At 35.8% G+C, this 22,807-nt stretch overlaps 2 protein-coding genes across 6 annotated transcripts in view; both read left to right on the top strand.

Annotated features, from left to right (window-relative positions):
* Nucleotides 1-21,453, top strand: part of LOC108684508 (LIM domain-binding protein 2) — a 193,327-nt gene extending 171,874 nt beyond the window's left edge. For 3 of the 5 annotated variants that reach the window (XM_018188859.1, XM_018188858.1, XM_018188856.1), the window contains 7 exons: nucleotides 15,222-15,324; nucleotides 16,773-16,945; nucleotides 17,389-17,592; nucleotides 19,498-19,630; nucleotides 20,482-20,606; nucleotides 20,715-20,957; nucleotides 21,331-21,453. In XM_018188859.1, coding sequence (XP_018044348.1) covers nucleotides 15,222-15,324; nucleotides 16,773-16,945; nucleotides 17,389-17,592; nucleotides 19,498-19,630; nucleotides 20,482-20,606; nucleotides 20,715-20,957; nucleotides 21,331-21,432 — 1,083 coding nt within the window. In that variant the 3' untranslated portion in view covers nucleotides 21,433-21,453. Of the gene's footprint in view, nucleotides 1-15,221; nucleotides 15,325-16,772; nucleotides 16,946-17,388; nucleotides 17,593-19,497; nucleotides 19,631-20,481; nucleotides 20,607-20,714; nucleotides 20,958-21,031; nucleotides 21,240-21,330 lie in introns of all 5 variants that reach the window. The other 2 variants (XR_001931639.1, XM_018188857.1) reach the window with 2 other exon arrangements.
* A 69-nt stretch (nucleotides 21,454-21,522) lies between these two features.
* The window catches only part of LOC108684511 (transcriptional activator ptaB-like), a 14,914-nt gene continuing 13,629 nt past the window's right edge, over nucleotides 21,523-22,807 (top strand). Inside the window, exon 1 of the mRNA XM_018188863.1 lies at nucleotides 21,523-22,805. Within this exon, the coding sequence (XP_018044352.1) occupies nucleotides 21,562-22,023 (462 nt within the window). The 5' untranslated portion in view covers nucleotides 21,523-21,561 and the 3' untranslated portion in view covers nucleotides 22,024-22,805. The remainder of the gene's footprint in view (nucleotides 22,806-22,807) is intronic.

Here is a 22,807-nt window from a genome sequence, read left to right as displayed (position 1 = left end):
TATATATATATATATATTCACATATACGGTCTTAATAATCGTTTATTATTGTTTATCTACGCTGAAAAATGCGTTATTGTTCCTACATATCGATTATTGCGAGAAATATTACTAAGATCTCGACAATCTAAAGGCTTAGGACGTTCGTATGGAATATCCTACAAAAGATCTGGGTTTGACTCCTGGTCGAGGTAATATTTTTCGCAATAAATTTATTTATAATTTTTCAATACATTTATATCTTTCTAATAAGATGCCAAATTGAGCATCAAATTATTAAATTGCTTATTCATTTAATTTGTGATATTACTATAGTAGTTTGATTACGTTTGAAAAATCATTTCGGCGCTCAGTTCAAATAATTACATATTTAGTATATAAATTTACATAAAAATTATTTGTTGAAAGCATTTAAGATCCAGCTTCGATCGTAGGCAAACTCTTACTTATGTATTCACATGTCACGGTCATCACGGTCTTAAGAAATTATTTATTATTGATATGTAATTGTTAATTGTTAAGATAAAAGTCTTAATTGAGGAATTCATTGGTGTCAAGAGAAGAACAATAATAATAATAATCAAAGAAGAACAATAATAAAACAAATGCTCGCTAGAGAAGATCGAGAAATCTGCAATAAATGCAAGAAAAGTGAATACGTATAAAGATCAATGAAATTTCGATCGATCAAAATTGATGAGTCCATTCTTCCGGACAAATGCGATAGTATAGAATAGGAGAAGATTCTTTTCTAGCTTCTCTTCGTTTTGCCCTCTTCCTCTTTCCCCTTGTTTCTGTTTGTCCGTACCGGTTAGGGTTAAATCGATTTCCGAACGCGCTGCTTCGAATCGGTAGAATCTAAGCTTGAAAGAAGCTTATAGTACAATCGGATAAAACATGGTATCACTACGAAACGTGGGCGTGTAGTTGACGACAGCTCGGACCAGAATTAACGCGTATGGTGGTTGCGTGAAACGTGGGATGGCTGAGGCGAGTTCGTGTGCGGCAGAATTAATTATGAATAAAGTTTCAGTCGTGTCGGGATAAGAAAAATGTCTGTTGCGTTGTACAGTTCGAATAAATGAGGATTTCAAAGGCAGAGATTATCATGTGTTTTCTATCGGTTGGATAACATTAAAATAGAAAAAAAATACAGCTTTTAATAATAATCGCAATGGACCAAGTTCCGAAATATAATTCGAAAATAAAAATATCTATTTAATAATAAAATCGAGGAAGGATCTTAACGGAAGCGGATGAGAATGAAACCTCAAAGCAATGTAATGACCTACTAGAGAAAGCTTTGGATGCACTATGGTGCTCGGGTTCAATAGAAAACACTACTTTTATGATAAAGCGTATATTCTCCATGTATATTACATCGATTTTATCTTAGGAATCGAGAAAAAAATTTAATGGACGGGGAAAGAGCCGTGAATGCGCATAATGACTTAATAGAGAAAATACGCCGCTCGGGAAATTGGGACGAAGTAATTATTTCGAGTTCTAAATATACAACGTTGGCATATATTGTATTATAGCGACACACTGTGAATTTCATGTTTTTGATATATCTATTATGCATTTAATGTTACCGATAGCAGAAAAAGTTGATACGTATTTTGCGAAAAATTAAGCAGATAAATATATGGCGCAAGAATATTTTGTAATAAAAAACATTAGCACTATCTCTGTGTATGGAATGAATTATATTGGATTGGATATTAAAATTGTTGTATTTATTTGCACTTACAAAAGATTTACGAAGGTTACAAATTGCAGAGATTCAAATCGAAAAAGAACACGAAGAAAAAGCGTGAAATTCGTGATCCTCGAGCATGACAGATGAGAAAGGCTTTCACATAAAAATCGCACAAATTAATTTATTATACAAACAGATGCGAAAGAATGTAAATTGCTGCCAAATTGACGATCTTTAAATGGGATTGACTCTTCGTATGCGTACTTTCCATGCAATTTTTCACTCTCTTCTTCCTTCCTTTTCTCTCTATTAGTGATCGCGTTCACGAGCGTCACGTCTGCGTTGAAACTACTACTCAGTTTCGAAGTACGTATTACGAGAATGTGTAACAATGAAGTCGATGGAGCCTTAATGGACGCGAAGGCACATCGAGATCGAAGGAAAGCTTGCGAGGATGGTCAGACCTGAAAAGAAAGAAAAGGCTTCAAGCGTGCGTGTTCTCTGCTCGCGTCTTGCAACCGAGCGGAATAGGACCGAGCGGAACTTGATGTGCTTTCTCTTCGATACTTTCTCGGAGAACCGTCGTTTCTTCTCTGCGCGACATGACGTGCGCCGCCATTCCCGATAAACTATACGCGGAAACTACTTTCGTGCCACTCGTTGCTATTATAATTAATAACCATTACGTTCTTCGATTAACGATTTCGTACATGTGTGCGTTTTTTTTCAGATATATTTATATATTTATATATATATCAAATTGAACGATTTCCATGTTTTTTAGCATCGTGTAATAGAAACGGTCTTTCATTACGGCATTAGTTTAGCGATTGGCAAATGATCTCTTGAACGTGGTTTCAAATATCAATTAGCTGCGGCCAATTCACCAGAGAATCGGGGCGTGAAGTAAGAAAATGGTACATACACGTTTATTCGTTGTAGCAGCGATCTTAGCATTGCGGCGGCCGGTTTGCGTAAAGTCGAGGCGATAAACGTAAATAAAAGTGAATGACGGGGAGTATTATAAGGAACAAAAAAAGAGGATGGAAGATAATAAAGGAAGGATGGAATGTATTATCTCGTCTCACGCGCGGGAATGATACGAGCGAGTAGAATAGCGAGTAAAAGAATGGGAAGAAGAGAGAGAGAGAGAGAGAGAGAGAGAGAGAGAGAGAGAGAGAGAGGGAGGGAGGGGAGAGTGTGCGTGTATAAGATGCACTAAAAAAACGGAGACGATGACTGTAGCTACGAGACAAAAAATGAGAATCACTATATACAATGTGAACGTTTAAACGAGTTCCGATACACTATAAAGGCAGACGGCGCATTCGTGTATACTGAACGGTAATTAACAGTACAAGAAGAAGAAGAAGAGTTTCTTAACCGGTTCACCACCGATATGAAAACGAGTTTCTTGGGATTATGTGTATTTTCTCTATGTAACCCTTTATGCAGTTTATCGAGGTGATATACGGCCTGGTCGTAATAATGTAGAGATATTTTTTACGTTGCATTGAATTAATAATGAAGTGATCCAGGATATTTATATATATATTTCCGATCGTAGTAAATCTTACATCAAAGTAATCTCGTTTACTATTAACCGTAATATATTTGTTACAACATATCAATATCTCGAATTGATTACAATCTGCGTCAAGTTCCGTGATACGAATGCAAAAAATATCTTACATTTGCATAAATAACGTACATCTTTCTACTTCCAAGCTCTAGAGTTTTTTCTCAGAATTAAGGACGTGATTTCCGAGGCTTATACATAGCGTATTTTCAATATGATTTCACTTGTTTACTTAAAAAAATAATACTTAGAAAATGTGATTTCGAATTATTACCATGAATAAACGAGTTAAATAAGCAGTATTTATCAATTGTTTAAAAGTGAACTAATTAACTTAACTTCATAAAAAAATCAAAAGTTGTCATGACTCAAACAGGGTAGTTTAAAAGAATAATTGTCAAAATCGTCAGAATTCAAAAGAGCTCTTTTAAAGATTGAGAAACAAAAGTTACATCTTATCATCAATATGATCGAGGCTTGATGCCTAATAATATTTTTATACGTAAATTCTATAAAAATACATCTTTTAATTATATATACCTATAAACTGTGCATCGTTATAAGACGTTGTCGATATTATTTGATTAGTCAGAAATTTTCTGTCAAGTTAAAAAAGTTTTATCCATTTTGTGGGAACTTAATTTTTTGAGTTTACGTCATTCTGAAACAAGGGATCGATTTTATTATATTATATTTCGACAGTAGAAATCTCGATCAGTCCAATTAGTCTAAAATATCTGTAGCTTCTATAGCTGCTAATTCTGCTCAAAATGCGAGAGATAAGAAGGATAAAAGAAAATAAATCAGACTGTTAAAGGATCATCGCCCATAATGAATATCAATACTGCATGCAAAGATATTCGCGAGATTATTGTTTTCTCATGGCTCGAAGTATCAACGTGAAATGTCACACGACATTGTGTTTAAGTTATAGATAGTTTTTGCAAGTAGAACCTTGTATAATTTTATTAATGTACAAAAAATATACAAAATATGATATAAATGAATAAAACGGAAATTGTCCATCACTACATTTAACATAGTTTGATGTAATTTATTTAGCGTGTTTCACATGTAAGCACAACAAATTGGAGATTAAAGGGTCGGAGATGCCGCGAAATACGACGGAGACTTTTTTTTCTCGCGTGATCTTGTGGGCATCTCGTTTCGGCACTCGTTACTCAGCGAAAGAAAGTGCATTAATTTCCATCGCTGGACTTTGACGTACGCGAGAGAGATCCACTCCCAACTATGACGTGGAGCATTTTGACTGTGACTGATGGCGCCTCATTTACTCTGCCGCGCGGTTTCCTGCACACCCGCTATGCGATTCTACACGCGCACGCATTTCTTTTGCTAACGCGCCCTTCCGCCCTTTTTTCCTTAACTTTCATGTATTTCGTCATGCCAACGTGATAATTTCACGATTACGATAACGGATAAACCAGTATAAGAAGCATCAGTAAAGTAGCGTCGTGGCTCGTTAACGATTTACACTGATCTGAATTTTAGTTTTTCCGAGTGAATTTTTTGTCAGAAATTAGCAGTTTGAGTTTATTTTTATTTTAAATAACTCAACTTTTAAGGTCGTCAAATTAATTGTATATCTTGATTTATATTAAATTTTTTAAATAATTACATCGTTAATATCTCGTGAAAATAATTATGTTTGAACAAGTAACTTTTAACGAGGAAACTCGGGGAAATTAATTTGGATTTTCATGTATTTACGATCGAAAATGAAAACTCGTATGATCAGAATGCATTTATAAAGAAAATAGATGAAAGAGAAATAGTGAAGGTACGTGCTCACAACAAACAACATAAACAATAATGCTTTCGAATTTAACTTCTCTAAGAAATCTTTTCAAATTATTTATAAATTTTTTAACGAATTTTTACTTTTGTTACGGGAAAAAAATATCGACTAAAAATTATCATTTTTCTCACAAATGTTTCAATATAAAAAATCCTGAATATTATATTTTATATTATAAACACGTTTCAAATAGAAATATTCAAAAATTGATTTAAAATTGTTTACTCAAAGTAATTAGCCTTCTGTAGTCTGTTTTCTCTATACTTGAGATTTACAGGGAAAAATATTGTCGAAAATATTGCGTTGCGAAAAATGTTTTATTAAACGAACATTTCTCCAAGAAGATCTAAGATTTAAGATCTAATCTAAGAGATTCTTCATAATACATCGAGAATATTTAAATATGAATTAATAAGTGGGAAACTGATAAGCGACATTAATACATTAACGCGTTCTTATATTATAAAAGACAGCGAAACCTTTTGTAGAAATGACGGATTTCTACAGAAAAAATTGGTTTTTTCCGTGAGGGAAACTTGAGAGCCCAAGGGAAAGAGCGAGTCCGTAGCGTGCGGGTGTCGGCGCGGTGACGTCGTTGCGCGAGATGACGTTATCGAATGCAAAAGCCTCCGTTACACGGTTATCGAACACTTTTCACATTTTCCATCGCGCGCATCCGTCACGTCGCTCGCTTGGTCGCTCGTTCGCTCGCTCGCTCGCTCACGCTACTTGTCGTAGGATAAAAATAGAGGCAAATATCGTCGCGGTTGTTCTTCACCACTATACCCGCAACAAGCACATTCATGTCGAAAGGCGCGAGCGTACGGAGTACGCACCGTTGGCGACCTAACCGAGACCGCGGATAAGTACAGGTCGGTCTCACACGGATGTTTACGCTAAAAACTTGGACGCCGCGCGAATGCGAGCGTGCAAGGCTATCAGACATACGAGAGAAGATCAAGTTCGGCCAAGGTTGAGAACCGTCATGGGAGCCTGGGTAATAAAATGAGGGCCCCTGCTCTCCCCTGGGGGTGGGGCCCCCTCGATAACCCATATTGTACCCCCCATCCCCTCGTTCTTCCCCCCTACGTTCGTCCCTCACGCCGCCGCCCCTGGCCGTATATACTCCGATCGGCCGGAAGAGTTTTGTCCGGGCTCGTCGCGTCAGAGAGAAATCCTATCGAATCTATCTACGGGCGAGTCGCGTGCCCGAAATTTCTCAAAAATGGTGGTTGTACGGCGGAGAATTTTTGCAAATTTTCGATATAGCACGCGGTCACCTGGGCCACGGGCTTGCCTGTGAAAAGGATTTTCGCGAGAAAATCGAGAGGTGGAGCGCGCCGACAATACTTTCGCGGCGGCGTATATACACGATCATATACCACCCCTAGTCTCCCCACACCCCCCTAACAACAGTGGGGTGGTACAGTCCCGGCGAAGAACCGACGGCAACCCCGGCGTATAGTCCGCGCTGCCAGTTGGGACGGGAACGCGCGAAAAATCACAAAAGTGAAGAATGGACATTGGACGCGTAGGATGAAAAAGGCAGATTTCGACGAAAGGTCGATTCGCGACAAACGGGTGAAATTTTCAAAAAATTAGGAATTGAAACTCGATCTACTTCTATTCTATTTTCCATGTTACAAACACGCGAAAAGGATCTTCTACGTTTCCAAGTATTGAAATTATACGCGACTGTTAAACGGTATTGTACAAATATAAATTCATTTACGAAATAGTACTTTTGGCCAAAGCAATGTTCAAATATATAATTTCATATTGTGTCCACGTACCACCGTGCATGTAGTATAATTCTTTTCTCTCTCTCTCTTTTTTTTTTTTTTTTTAATATTTCGTGATTTAATTTATTTTTGCGTAATATCATTTGTGTAAAATTGTAATATAAGATACATTTTTCCAAATTTATATATAAGACTTAGATTACATTCATTAACTGTATCAGCTTGAGCCTTCAAGAAAAACATGATAAAGTCCAATTTTTTTTGTAGAGGATAAGATCGAGATTTGCGTATTCAACGAAACATCATACATGCAACTATGCAATTTCTTCTGTATCTCGTCGGTTTAACTCGCCGGGTTAAACATGTAGATGTTTGTCGATGAGTTTTGGTGCTAATAATGTGAAATGAGAATCAAAAGGCAGCCATAAGTCACAATCGTGCTTAACCGGTGAGAATTCGGGGACAAGAGCGAGAATTTTGGGAGGAGACCGAGAACAGAGAGAAGAGAGAGGAGAAGCGAGCGAAGACACATCGGTCGCGGGCAGTCTCGAGAATGGTCGGTACGGCCGAATCGATGGAAAGAAATTTATTCGTCGCGAGCACTGGCGGCGGGTTTAAAATACGGCGTCGACGTTGAGACGCCACCACTGCCATTGCCGTCGCCGCCGTCGCCTCTCAGGGCAACGCCGCGTCGCGACGCGTTACCTGGTAACACCGTGGAATTACAACGGATTCTTTCTCGTCACGCCCGGTATGCTGGAATCGGACTGGAATTCGCGGAGACTCTCGATGCCGAGCATTTTTTCGACGGCGGGCGACGTCGAGCCGAGTCGAGCCGGCGAAAACGCGGCTTCGCACCGCTGCGCTACCCGGTTATTACGACGCGCATCCGAATGGACGGACAGGACGACTCAGCTCGAGCGTGGTGGACCTTTGTTTTCTCTCTCTCTCTCTCTCTCTCTCTCTCTCTCTCCTTCCCTCCCTCTCCTCTGGACGGCCTCTGGACAAATTGAATTTAACTCCGCCGCTAATACGGCCGCTCCAAAAAATGCGCGACCTGAACACGCGAAAATCACACCGCGATTTATGTCCGCACCCTTTTTCCTCGCTCGCTGCTTATATAGGATCGATTTCTTTTTAGGTAACATTAGAGACGCCATAGTGCATTAATAGTGTAATTCATTTCAATGAGTGCGTGTGAGGATATTGCATAAAATATCTTTTATTTTTCGGCAATTTTTCGAAATAATTTCAGAAAAAAAACTGTAAATATACATGTATGTTAAAAAAATACAAAGAGTTGTGCGACATTGTGTTTTCTAAATTATTTGTTAATAATGTTAAAAATATATTTTGAATATTATTAACGTTTTAATATTTTAACGTTTTAATATTAAAAACATTGCGAAATATGTATAATACCGTATACCTTTTTTCGCGAGCTTTTTTTGTCGGCGTGGATTCAAGCGTCGTATTCGTCATACTTTTCTGTACGTTACCCCGCGACCATCGCAATTTTCGCTGTTATTAACTTGGGTGAATGAAAGTATACGGTACGTATGTATGAACGCCGCTTTTTGTTATTTCCTTGTCACTCGCGCGACATATAGTTTATGACAGACAGAAGGAACCAATTTTTATTGCGGAAATAATATTGAATTTCGACAGGTCGCCGTAGCAAGGACGCAAATGCGAATTTCTTGCACACTGTCGGAGAGGTGGTTTTTTGTTCAAGACGAGAGAATTATCGGATGGAATATGTAAAATCAGATAGAATGGCCAAAACGCAGATCGAATTGTAAGAAAATGGCAACGATATTATTTCGTATATATCCCACACTGAGAAAAATTTATGATTGATAATGAACGAACCTGCAGCAGATTTTGATCATATCAATCAAAATTCCGGTCATCATAATTGGACATCTGGTTATCTTGACTAGAATTGATTGATATAATCAGAATCTATTGGTTCGTCCATTTTCAACCAAACATTTTTTTTATAATATAAATTATAAATTTAAATTTTATAATATAAATTTTTATAATATAAATTCAATATAAATCAAACAACAAGTCATAATAACGTTAGAATGATTATTAATAAAATGATTATTAAAATTATTTCAATCACGATACATTTTAACGTCACTTTGATCATGTTGTTCTGTTTGAGTATTATATATTATTCGATTATATAACTCTTCAACTGATATCCAAAGAATTATATAAGTTAAAATATCACTGAATTGAATCTTACTTCGTCTTCTTTTTTAATATGTAAAAGTATATGTACAAGTATATATGTATAAGTACAGTAAAGTAAAGAGTGAAGCAGTTTAAAAGGCAGCAATATTGGTCGCTCACATTTTATGTCTTATATATAGATTTTTAAATGAAGTATTCAAAATATAGAGAAATGTAACAGAAAACAAAATGTTATTATTTTCTTTTATCTTTGCAACTTTTAAAGGCAAAGGGCTATATTAGAAGTGAAACTAATGTGATTAGTATGAATTGAAAATGCGTGTGTGTTTAACTGCTATGTGACGAAATGAACTGCACCGCGACGGTTACTCAGATGAATATCCATCAATGTGTCAACAAATATATTCTTTCATGACGAGAGGTTTTGCATAGGAATTTTCCCAAATCTTTACGGAAAGGATGATTTTGCTGTAAAGTATCTAAAAATTTAATTAGGTAATTAATTAGGTGAAAATAATTTTGTTAGAGATTATCAAAATAATTATGTAGGACTGAATTATTATTAGTTATTAAAATATTCAAACTTTTTACATCATTACCTCATAATGCTTGAGATTTCTATTTAATTATTTTGATGGATCAACAAAATTATTTTTAGATTTGTATCTGATTAAATTTTTAAATATTTTAACAAAATTATTCTTTCCATGTTCATATATTTGTAAAATATATTCATTTAGTAAATAATATATCGGTTTAAAATGATTATAAATGCAAGAAAAATTATGAACAATTATTAACGGTTTATTAAAAGTTTTGCATACATTTATAGAAATGTAACGGAAATTTTGATAAATATTGTAGTCTGAATTGAATTTTTCAGACATCCATAATATGTAGCTATAAATTTTTTTACATTGTTATTTGGAATTATTGTTAATTAATTTCTCTAAATCGGGAATGTGAAGTACCGAAGTGCGTTTTATTTTTTTATTATTAGGCTTCAACTAACGATCTGACGTTCGATAATATGCAATTTTGACATGCTAAAAAATACACTCACATTGGAATATTATAAGAAAAACTGTCAGATCCGTATTGTGCCGGTCAAAGATTCGAATGATTAATGAGCAGTTAATTACCGTACTGAAATATGTATGACAAACGCTAAACTTTCGCGAGATTCGACAGTTTTGAGAATCGTGAAGCTAACTGAGAGGCATTAATTATATGACTCGTAAAACTTTCTCGATTTTTCATTCGCGACAAGCTTGAAGTTAATTCGAGGTAAATTCGATTCTCATTCGTTGACAAGTTTAGTGCGAACAAGAAAACACTGATTATGAAATGCGTCTGCGAAGTTTGTCATTTTACGTTCACAGAGTCTCTTCACGACTGAAGTAATTACCGTATGCATTATTGGGAACATATTCGCGTTAGTGTATTCATTTGTGAATGCGAATGTGACGAATATATACAACTAAATTTTTGGTTGAAGCAATAATAAATGAGAATAATTAAACCGATAAGTGAATATCAAAAATAAAAGAAGGAATTTTATGTTCGATTGAAGCGGAGCTTGATGTTTAATAATATTCATAAATTTTCAAATACATTTTTCAATTCTATAATTCGTATGCCGATTCGGTTCATTGAACTTAAAACTCAATCATAAACTGAAGTTATGTTAAATAGTACCATAAGTTACATTGTCAATTTAATCTTAATCAGTATCTTAATCAGTATTCGCTCCAAAATTTCCTTAACTGATAGGATTCAGTATACTTTAAATTAGTGTATCATTGCTTAAAGTTAACGTAATTGAACAATCTTTTTGAAAGTCAAAATTCGAGGAATGTGATTATATAATTTAAAATTATGCAAGATTGTGAAAAACGTTTGTTATATAAACAATTTTTTACATAGCCGAAGAAAATCCATAGGAATATATTGATTAGAGCTTGGATTAGAGAGTTAATAATAATGCTAATCTTAAAATAGAGAATTTTGGCAAAAAATGTCCAAAATATATCCAAATATAAAAGACTTCACACGTTTTTTATGGATTTTGGTTCTCGGTCAAATCTTCTTATATTTTGGGAAATTATATAGTTCCAAGTGTCCCGATTGAAAATGTCAATGGGCGCGATTTATCCTAAAATTAACAGTTTTCGAGATATAACTGTTCAAACTTGGTTAATTGTTATTTCGATATAAACATAACGATATAAACAATCTTGATCCCACATGATTCTACAGACTTAAAAAAAATACTTAGATCAACCTTATAATATGCGAAATGAGATTCATCTAGATATTTTTTTCGCTATAGGATCATGTGAGATCGAGAATGTTTATATCGCCCAAATCCGAAATAATACCCACCCATATCCGAAATAATAGAATTAACTAAGTTTGGACAGTTATATCTCAAAAACTGTTAATTTTAGGAGATCGCGCTCATTGACATTTTTAATCAGGACACCTGGAACTACAATTTCCCAAAATATGAAATTTGACAAGAATCAAAATCCATAAGAAACGTGCGAGATCCTTTATTCAAAATCCACACAAAAAAAACATTTTGTGTTTGTATGAGAAACGATTTTCACTCAAGTTCTTATTAAAATTCTATTGGGTTGTCCGGAAAGTTCGTGCCGATAAAATTTAAATTTTAGTATACATTTATTAAATTAAAATTTTCTGTGTTTCAATTTTCCTTCAACATCGGCACGAATATATTAAAATTTTTAATATATCTATGTGTTAATTTAACATAATTATTATTTAAATATTTTGTGTTAAATTCATTATTTTTTAGTGTTTAAAATAAAACAATTCATATATAAGTGAACAAATTACACAAAAATAACATTTTTTTAAACATAAATTCTAAAATAAATGTAACGTGTGTTAATTTAACATATTATAAGTTAATTCTAATGAAGAAATATGATTGTTTATAAATTGTGTAATTATCACTTCTTTTTTATAAATTCTTTACATAATATAATATCTTTACAGAATGTAATATAATTACTTTCTTCTAACTTATTCATCTTATGTTAAATTAACACAAAAATTTAAATGGACCGTTTGAGAAACGTATTAAATCTAACACAAATTTTCTAATTGCATGATTTATGCAACGTAACATGAAAATTACACTTCTACCATCTTTTGTAAACGCATATTGCATATATTACACATGCACGCCGGAACACAGATTACACATATTACACGTGTATCGAAGCACATGTCATTCACATTAGATCTATGACAGAATTCATATCGAATCCGCAAATGCTGATCTCATCGTGTCGCTAGAATAATTTCGTGAAACATATAGATCCGTTGCGATGCGATCGAGCTGCGATTCGTAAATCCCAGAAGGCATTTTTTTTCCTAGTTGCTTCCGCACATTATTGAATATCGTCTATTTGTCGAGCAACGTCTTCTTACTCGTTTCGCCACGCTTATCGCGTCACTATTTCGCCAACTTTTCCGTTCTATTCTATCTCAGCCTCCCTCCGTCTGGGCCGAAACGTGTTTGCCAGAAATATCAATTTGCGCGGGAGTGGTAACAGTTTGCTTGATTTGGCACGGCGTAGCTTACGTCCGAAATAAATCTTCGCGAATGCAGTGTCGACGGTGCCCGCCCCGGAAACCGATTGTCTATACGGATTTGACATGAGTGGCGCACTTGTCCCAGCTTTGCGGACGATATCTCATTTTCGATTTGCATCTTATTTATTTTCAACTGGTTGATATTTTGATTAAAAAAAAAAAAAACAGATAATGCGCTTTCTACTCTCTACGAAAAACTACTTACAATTAGTCTTATTTGATTGTTCTTCTTAAACTTGCTGAGATCATAAGACAAGATTCTGTCGTTATGTTAAAGCCGTGTGTTATGTAAAATTAAAAGCTGCTCATTGACAAGCGCGATAGTAGAAGTGCATAATAAATTAAAAGTATAATAATTGTAAAAAACAAGTATAGTAATTGTTGTTGCGACAACGAGCGTTCTATTGCGTGTAAGTAAACGTGCTTAGAAAATAATTCACGTCGTAGTCTATTGATATTTTGGAATGTATAATAATGTCATTAGATATTTTCAGTAGACTTTCTTAATACTATTTTTCCAATACTTTTTTTATGTATACTTATTTAATTATTTAATTTAATTATCAATTTTTCTTCTAGAATTACTAAAGTAAATTAATTTTTAAATTTTATCGACGGGATATAGATAGTGGCACAGTGATGGAAAAAAATTAGAGAAATCTAATTCTATAAACAAAATAATTATAAACTGATATGTTATCGGAAATAACGAAACATTTATTAATTATCATTTATTATTATCATTTATTCACATCACATTTATTATTATCTAGTTTTTGTCTTTTCTTACACTTTGGAAAAGAAAATCGTTTTACAACGTCATTAAAGGATTTTCGTATATGCAATGTTGGAGGAATATCGTTTTACTAACATAAGTTTTATTTAACTATGTATAATGTGGATTATATTTTATGACAAATACAAGAAAGAACACAAATAAGTGAAGAAAGCCTTATTTGGTCAAAGTGGATTTTGAAATCTAATAATATTTTTTTGAATTTCATAATTCTCAGTTTATGCAAACTGCGTGTCGATTATTTGTCGGTCTTGAAACGCAGTTCTACACTAAAATTTGAGTACGCAATATCACAAATTAAATTGACAAGCAATTTAATAATATTGGTATTAATGAACATCTTTAAACACTGTAAAGAATTTATTTAAATATGAAATTGTTATTCTATACAAACAATATTAAGTGAAATAAACTCGAGATGTGTTTAAACATGAATAGGGAGAAGAATGTGTCACATTTGGTCAAAGTGAATCTTGATGCTTAGGAATATTTATATGTGAATATATAAATACAATTAACAGTTCTATAGACTGTGCGACAATTCAGTTTGTCGGACTTGGAATACAATCATGAACTGAAATAATAATCTCATAATTAAATTAAGTGATCGTTGATTTAATAATAATGCAACTATCATTCATAAAAACCTGTAAATAACTTATTATAAGAAATATCCTCATTTCAGTAGAAATTCGAATTTGAATTGCTTGAATTCGTCCACCGAGACATGTTATGATACATACACACACACACACACACACACACACACACACACACACACACACACACACAAACTGGCAAAGGCAGTATATGTGGAAGAATCTTTTTCAGGGGACGAGATAAAAAATAATATTGTATATATATTATTTTGTACAAATTCTATCACACATAATGCACATCTGTATTAGATTGAGTTCATTTTTCTAAAGTTCGTCAGATTGCGCATCGGAAATTGAGAATTATGAATTTAAAATTAAAATTTAACCAATCAGATAATTTTATTTTTAATCCGTTTCATTTTAATTGGTTGAATTCTAATCTTCAATTCGTAATTCTCAATCTCCAATGCATAGTTTGATACGGGTTCAAGATTTATCGAACGAACAATCTCAGTCGATAACGGAGTAGCAATTCATGATGCCCGCAGCCTTCTCCGAAATCGCGGTCGTTACAAAAGCGACTGATGACGGCGGTTTTTCGCGTGTAAGAAAAGCCGACGAGAGACCACACGCGGGAAAATAATAACAAGAGGAGTGCCTGCGGGGTTTAGGTGTAGGTGGACCAGGCAGGGAGACGAAGGGAGATAGTGGAGGATGCATAATTGAATGAAAGCGTGGCGAACAGAGCCAAGGGGTAGTTCCTACGACTGGGAGGGGGTGGAATGCTATAATTTCAAGCCAGACAGTCATGCGTTATTCAGCGTTGAGGTACAAGCTCTCGTTCTCTCTCTCTCTCTCTCTCTCTCTCTCTCTCTCTCTCATCTTTGCATTTTCTATACGATTCTCTGAAAGGGAGAAAGTACCGTTCTCTTCTCTCCTTTTCATTTTGTCGCACTTTGAGATCTCCATTCTTTGCCTAATTCTTGATCGTTTTCTTGATTCGTTATCCATTAGCGTTTCTAATTCGTAACTTGTGAAATAAATTGATGTGATAATAATCATTACAATGACATCGAAATATGTCGAAGACAAAATTCGCAAAATCCTTATAGCATTCAAACTATTCTTTTCTCTGTTTATTATATTCAGGATAGTGACAACATCTGGTGGGAGTCCTTTGCAAACGAGTTCTTCGAAGAAGATGCCACCCTCACCCTCCATGTCTGCTTGGAAGATGGACCGAAAAGATATTGTGAGTACCACCTATTATTTGATCCCAATTTACCTTTCAATCGGCAGTGCAAATTCGGAAAGAAACGTTTAAAAATTGTTATACGTAATAAAATTAGGCAGGATCTAATACATTATCTAATACATTACTAATCTATTACATTTTACTTCTTGCTAATATTATATTGTACGGAATTTTATTTTTAATTAATAAGAAAGAAAGTTGGTTTCTTTCGGCTCGTAAATCATATCTAACTCAAGAATCTGTCACTATAAATCTGTCACTATAAATAACGCACGAAAGAACGTGACGTTTTTTTCATCTAAAAATTTAGTTATTATTACTGATCTGAAAACAATTTTGATAGTTTCAAAATTGTTTTCATCAGATCAGTACCTGGCTAAATTTTTAGATACAACATTGAACTATCAAAATAATTACTAGCTCAGAAACTTGCTAGAATATCAAAATTTTTTCAGCATTGCTCATTATAAATAATTATTTTGATGATCCAATAAAATTACTTCCAGATCCGTATCTAATTAAATTTTTAGATATTTCATCAAAATCTTCATTCTTTCTGTGTGTATGAATAATACAGTACACGAGTGAAGTATCTTTATTTTCATGAAAGGAAAAGAAATTGCAAAATGAAAAGATTGAATTGCAAGCAAACACATTTTTTTTAGAAGCAAAATGATAAACTGTGGAGTGGAGTTTCTATGATATCGCATATGCTTCTGCATTTAATGTGATCGATTTTCTCCAGATAATTTCCGCGAGATAATTCCTTACATCTTTGCGATATCACGGTTCACACATTGTCACTGATACTTAATCGCTGCCAAGCTCGTACGGTGCCACCTCTGTTCTAAATAATGACGTGCCACCGCGCGGCAATCTTGCAGTCGGTGGATTTTAATGTCTGTTCCGCACCACCGTCTCGAAAATATACGACGACAATGTGATTACATGTCGTGTGGATACATGTCGTCGTCATCCGAGTATAAATGACAAGGCATCTGCGCAATAAGATGCGCTGGAACGACCGAACGAGTCCGGTGATGCAAAATACGTTTTGCAATTAAAGAGAAAAATAAAGATATTTTTCATTTGTATGTTTGTCCGCCAACGTTATGTTTCGGATTTTATATTTACGTCGCTTCTTCATAAAATTTTATTCGTTCTTCGTGACAGTTTGTTATAAAATTAAACATTTTTGAAAATTAGACGCGACAGTTTGTTGTAGAATTAAACATTAAAATTTAAATGTGACAGTTTACTTTATTTAGTCATTCGCGAAGATACCAATTTTGCAGAGGTGCATGTTATCGCGGAGAATTATATTGTGCCCAACATAGAGCAACATCGACCGTTTTAAGAGAGCTGTCGATTTTAATCGTCACTTTGCTTTCCTCGCAACGTGTTCATTGTATTTGTTTCTAATCGTTTCTATTTTATCCTTTCAGCGATAGGAAGGACGTTAATACCCAGGTACTTCCGTTCGATATTTGATGGTGGAGTAACGGAACTTTACTATACTTTGAGGAATCAGAAGGAATCGTTTCACAACACCAGCATAACGCTGGACTGTGATCAGTGCACAATGGTTACGCAGTATGGAAAGCCGATGTACACTAAGGTACGAATATTCTACAGAATTTATTGCACTTGTAGTAGAAAACTATACGTTTCAGATTATTAATATTTATGTATTTAATTGTTGAGTTAAACAAAAATAACTACAATGATTGAAATAGATAAAAAAAAAATAAATATGATACAATATACAAATGACTAGAAAAATTTATATAATATATACTTTTAATATATAGATTATGTCATTATAAAAACTGAATGCTGATATTCTGAGTTGGTACAATTAAAAAAGTCAATTGTTCTTTTCTTGAAAAAAAAAAAGAGATATCATAAAGATAGGAAGGATTAAAGTTTAATTGGATCTCTGTAATTTCTGTAAAACTGTTTCCTAGCAGGAAGCTTAAGTCCTGCGAACTCTCTTCAGGGCAAAATCAAGCGCCCTCGAAATAGCCGAAGCGAGTATTGTCATTCGAAAACTTATTTTAGGTGTTAACGGAGGGTAGGTTAATATTGGAGTTCACCTTCGACGATCTCATGAGGATAAAGTCGTGGCATATGTCGGTGAGGACGCATCGGGAACTGGTTCCGAGGAGCGTTGTCAGTATGCAGCAGGACCCGACAATGCTTGAGCAGATTAGCAAAAACATCACTAGGCAGGGCATGTCCAACTTCACTCTCAACTACCTTAGAGTACGTATCTTCCGTACTGCGCTGTCTTAATTTTATGTTGATGCATCAGTGCCAGATTGGCCGCATTTTAAGTGAATGGAAATTTTCTTGTTTTATTAACCTGGGAATAATCACTTAATTTTTTTCACGATCACCTATGATTTTTACACTCCAATTATGTCACTATTATTAATTGTATATTTTGATTATTTTACAATGTATTAGTATTTGAGTTTATTATACATTGTATATTTACTTTTATGATTTCTGAAAAAGATAAGAAGAAATAAAAAAAAATAGATATAAATTATTAATCAGTACAAAAAACTGAATTACTAAGCTTTATTTTCTTGCTACTGGGTGTAAAATCATCTCAATGTCTGTATTCTGTAACTTTTAATCTACTACAATTAGTTATACTGCCATTTGTGCAGTTGTTTTATTTATCACATATAATACATGTCAATGATATAATGATATCGACACTGTCATTAAGAGTTACAAAATACATAGTTGAGTATTCCGGGTTAAACTTTTTTGACGATAAAAATCGTTAGCAAAGCGATTGAGTTCAAAAGACAAAAATAGATAAAAGGTATAAATTATGTGTTTTTTTTATTAAGTTTGATATAAATGAACGCAAAGACTTTTAGAACAAATATTTAGACCACAAATTTGGAGTAAAAAGAAAAAATACATTATGCATAAGTACATGCTCATTTAGATAAAAGTGTGCGAATCATTGTACATGCGAAAACACGAGGAAGGGACATTATGTTGTATATTGCTTTATAACGGAAAAAAATATCGACCGCGACATAGTACTTAGTCAGAAAATTATATTGCAGCAAGGTGTGTCGATGCGGGGCTAGATCGGAACACGGCGTATTCCTGTCTTCTCGAAAGTATCTCCGGCTATCCGGGTTACGAACCACCTTCTTTCCGCGCTCGGAAGCGCTTTCACCGGGGGAGGGGGACGACCGTGCATTCCGCGTGTATCGTCTCGAGTCAGTTGAAAAGCCCGTCGATTGTTACGTCGGGAAAGTCCTCGCCCATTGTTGAACTGGTATACGATGTTCGGAAACGCGTAGGAACCGTCTCGAATAATTTCTCCACGCGGGTGAAAACTCGCCAACGATGAAAATAGGCTTCAGTTGATTTATGGATAGATGAATATATCGTCATCGCGCAGAATTCCAGTTGTTCCTTAAAGTGTGATTAGTTATACTCACCTTTTATACTTGCCGCTACTTTAACGTGATGCAACGATATTATTCACTGTATAGAAAATATATAGAACGCAAATATAATTCCCGAAAATATATACAAAACGAATTGGCAGAAATAAAAAAAAATTTATATATTTTCTATGAGCTTTCAAAGAAGTTGTTTTGTTAATTTGCATTAAATATTTTATTAGAATGTTATCAAAATTTCTAGGAATCATCTAAAAAAGTTTTTGTTATATACAATATTTGTTCATACATTCAAGTTTAATCCTCCGGAGCTAATGATCGGTCTGTTAGAGATTAAATCTTTATCAGAAATGTCAAATAATTTATTCTTTATGTTATCTGCAAGTTCGCATTATTTTTATTGAAATAAATTTAGAAATTTATTCTTTTTTATACTAATTATATTATTTTAGTTCGAAATTAGTTCCTTTTAATTAACGTAAATTGAATAAAGTATTATTAGCACTAAAACTCGCCTTGACTAAATGTGGCTCTCTTCTTTAATTTGTATTGAACATTTCTCGTCCATTTTTACTTATATGTTTAAATTAAATGAATTTTACAGACACAGTGTCGAATCAATAACTATGTTGGCGTTAGCTCCGGACAGTTAAAAGAACACTATCAAAATTGAATTTATAACTTGATTTAATAATCTTTCATTAGAAACTATACGACGATTCTTTTACAGTTATGCGTGATTCTGGAGCCGATGCAGGAACTGATGTCGAGGCACAAGGCGTATGCGTTGTCACCTCGTGATTGTCTGAAGACGACCTTGTTCCAGAAATGGCAGAGGATAGTTGCCCCGCCGGGTAAGAGAGGTAGACGAACAGTTGCTTTACATGAGAAGCACCAGCCAGTGAAGCCGAACGGCCATTCGATCCTAGTAGACAATGTGAAATCGGTTTTTGCTATTCGCGGAACGACGCACTGTTCGTTGTTAATTTTCTTTACCGCTTTATCGAAATTCTTGGTTCCACCGGTTTTTTCTTATCAAGCGTGAAACTTGATGATCTTATTCGAAATCTTCTAGCAATTAGATGGACTTTTCTATTGATAGTCTTGTGTCGCTTGCTTCATCGAATTTAATTCAAACATTTAAATTATTTTATGAAATTATATTTAAGGATTACTATTTAAGAGCATTACTATGATTGAATTCTCTATTTCCTTTTAATTGTATATATATTAATTGTATATACATTAATTGATAGCATTGATTCGCTTATATTATTTGCGAGACATGGCTTTTAGTATCAGCTTATCGCCCATCTTTATCGTGCTTGTGCGTGCACCGCGTTTTCCATTTCACTTGCGATTTTGTATATAGCTCATATATATATTTACCCGATGTTCATTTAAACTTGATAAAACCGTGGAACCAAGCATATAAAATACCAAATAATATATTGCCAAACGTGTTTCTCTGTAAACATCGCTTGAGAGTGCAAAGTAGCTCGTGGGAGAAAGATAGAAATAAACTTGACACATATCTATGTGTTTGTCTATTAATGCATGCTTGTGCTTGTGCGTGTCAGAGACCTTTGATAATGAGAAAGGTCCACAGCTGGGTAGTGCTCTTAAGTTTATCAGTGTGTAGATACACACGTGGCCGAATATGGCCAACGAATGCACGCAGCGTCGTGTTCACGACGATTTCCTTCTTTTCCAGAGTCTCAACGACCGGCTAGTAAAAGAAGAAAGCGGAAGGGCAGTACATCCGGACCGGGCAACAATGCACCTCCTGCGCCCAGCAAGAAGCGTTCACCAGGGCCAAATTTTTCTCTAGCATCGCAGGTAAATTTTTCGATTTGTTTTCTCAATGAAGCAGCACATCGTCGATCATGCAACGTCGTCAAAAAAGCAGGCTAAAGGTTGACTAAATGATTTTTTACTTTCATGTAGGATGTGATGGTCGTGGGTGAGCCTTCTTTGATGGGTGGTGAATTCGGGGATGAGGACGAACGATTAATTACAAGGTTGGAAAATACGCAGTACGATGCCGCAAATAATCTGGATCCTCATAGTCATGATGCATCTGGTGGACCACCGCCACATCCTCATCAGTTCCACTCGGAACCAACACCGGGTAATTCTTGGCCACCAGATCGTGGTCCTGGTCCACCACAAGGAGGTCCTGGTAATCAGGTAATCATCTTTCTACAGCAAATCAAAAATTTTAGATTAAAAAATGTGCCTACACCCGCATAATTTATTTGAAGAGCTCTAGATATGCAACAAGTCTAAAATTTTGCTGAATTAGTTGAACTAATTTATGAAAATAACTGATATCAGATATTGAAACTATTACTTGAGTTCTGAATTTGGAGATTGATGTCATTATTCGGTTGATATCTCGGAAAAACCAATACTAAAGATGCTCAACTCAACAGAAGATTAAAGAAAAGAAAAATAAAGTTTAAGGAAAAGGTATTGACTTTAGAATACTATTCAGAGAGCATCATATAAGTAATGTGATTCTAATATTATGTCTTGCATGTGTGTGTATGTACTACTTCAGGGAGTTCAAGGTGGTCAAGCGGGTGCGGCTGCAGGTGTACAGGGAACGCAGGATGCCAGTCAACAGCAGCAAGACAAGAAGAGCCCCGCGGTGAGCCAGTGAGGCCAGGAGTCCCCGCGCCCCCCCACCAGGGGGCGACGGGGGCGCAGGCCCAAGAACGTGGCTCCCTAGCGGGGCGAGAATCCTAGCCTCCCCACTGCCGCCGCCTATTTAGCCTCCGCAGCCGGCTCCATGACTGGCAGGTTGTCGTCGCACGTCGGCATGCTTCCGACGCTGGCCTGTCAGCCCGGCTTGCCAGCAGCAGCAGCAGCAGCAGCAGCAGCAGCAGCAGCACCAGGCCACCATCATCCGGAGCAGCATCCGCAATTGGGTCATGTGGCCGCCGCCGCCGCCGCCGCCGCCGCTGCCGCCGCCTCGATGGGCATGGAGTCTTCGGAACTGATGGCGGTGGCTCATTACCAGGCGCAACAACTGCAACGGCAGTTGTTGGTCGAGCAGTCAGGTCCGGGCACCACGATGCTGCCGCCTACGTCTGCTCAGCCTACTGGTGGAGGCTTGATGCAGCCGCAGGGACTCCAAGGGCAGCAGCCGGGCCAACTTCAGCCGGGCCAGGACCCGCTACAGAGCTTGGTGCAGCAATTACTCTGTCTACAACAGATAGAGTATTTCCTCGCGCAGCGCGGTCACAAATGATTACACTTAATCATAACCATAATAGGGATTATTTCGTGCGGGAAAATGAGAGGATCGGACCAGATAACAACGTTTGGGACTCGATGCGAGCGGGAAACGTGTTTGTGCCGGTGCAAAAGTGTTCTGATTCGCCGATAGGTAAATTTCGCGCCAAATCATTATACAACCCGCTGACGCTGTTAATGCTGCGATGCTGTTGAGAATGAAGACGAGGACGATAATATGCCGCGGCGGCATCTGTTCGAGTTTGTATGGTTTTTCTAATTCTCGAACGGAGGGGAGGTTGCGCGGTGTCTCCGAATTCACCACGACGATATACGGGAAGATTGCAGAGAAACTGAATGACGGAAGCGGAAGAAAGGAGAAGAAAAAGAACGGCAGTTGCACCCGTTTATTTGTGGATTGCTCTATCGCTTCGAGGCACTGTGCGGACGGACGGTTATCTCCAAAATGAGGGAGATCAAGTGTTTTTAGCGTGTGATAAAAACTTTATGTCAAAAATTATGTTAAATATGAAAAGTAGAACGATGTGACCGAAGGAAGTAAAGAATCATTTGCGGATGAAGAAGTAAGAAAAAGGAATGTTAATGCCACGCGCGTCAGAGACGATTGTCCGCTTTGATGCGATCTGTGAATGAATCTCTATCCGTCAACAGTATTGATATAATTAATAGAGTAAATGAATATATATAAAATATTGTAAGAACTATATCGTAAGTACGTATTTGTGCAAACGTCAGTGTGCAAGTTAGATAGAATGAGTGGTGTGACAATAGTTCGGGGT

This window comes from Atta colombica, unplaced genomic scaffold, assembly GCF_001594045.1.
Source record: "Atta colombica isolate Treedump-2 unplaced genomic scaffold, Acol1.0 scaffold135, whole genome shotgun sequence".
Lineage (NCBI taxonomy): Eukaryota > Metazoa > Arthropoda > Insecta > Hymenoptera > Formicidae > Atta > Atta colombica.
Note: the sequence above shows the minus strand (reverse complement) of the source record. Positions and strands in the feature narration are given on the sequence as shown.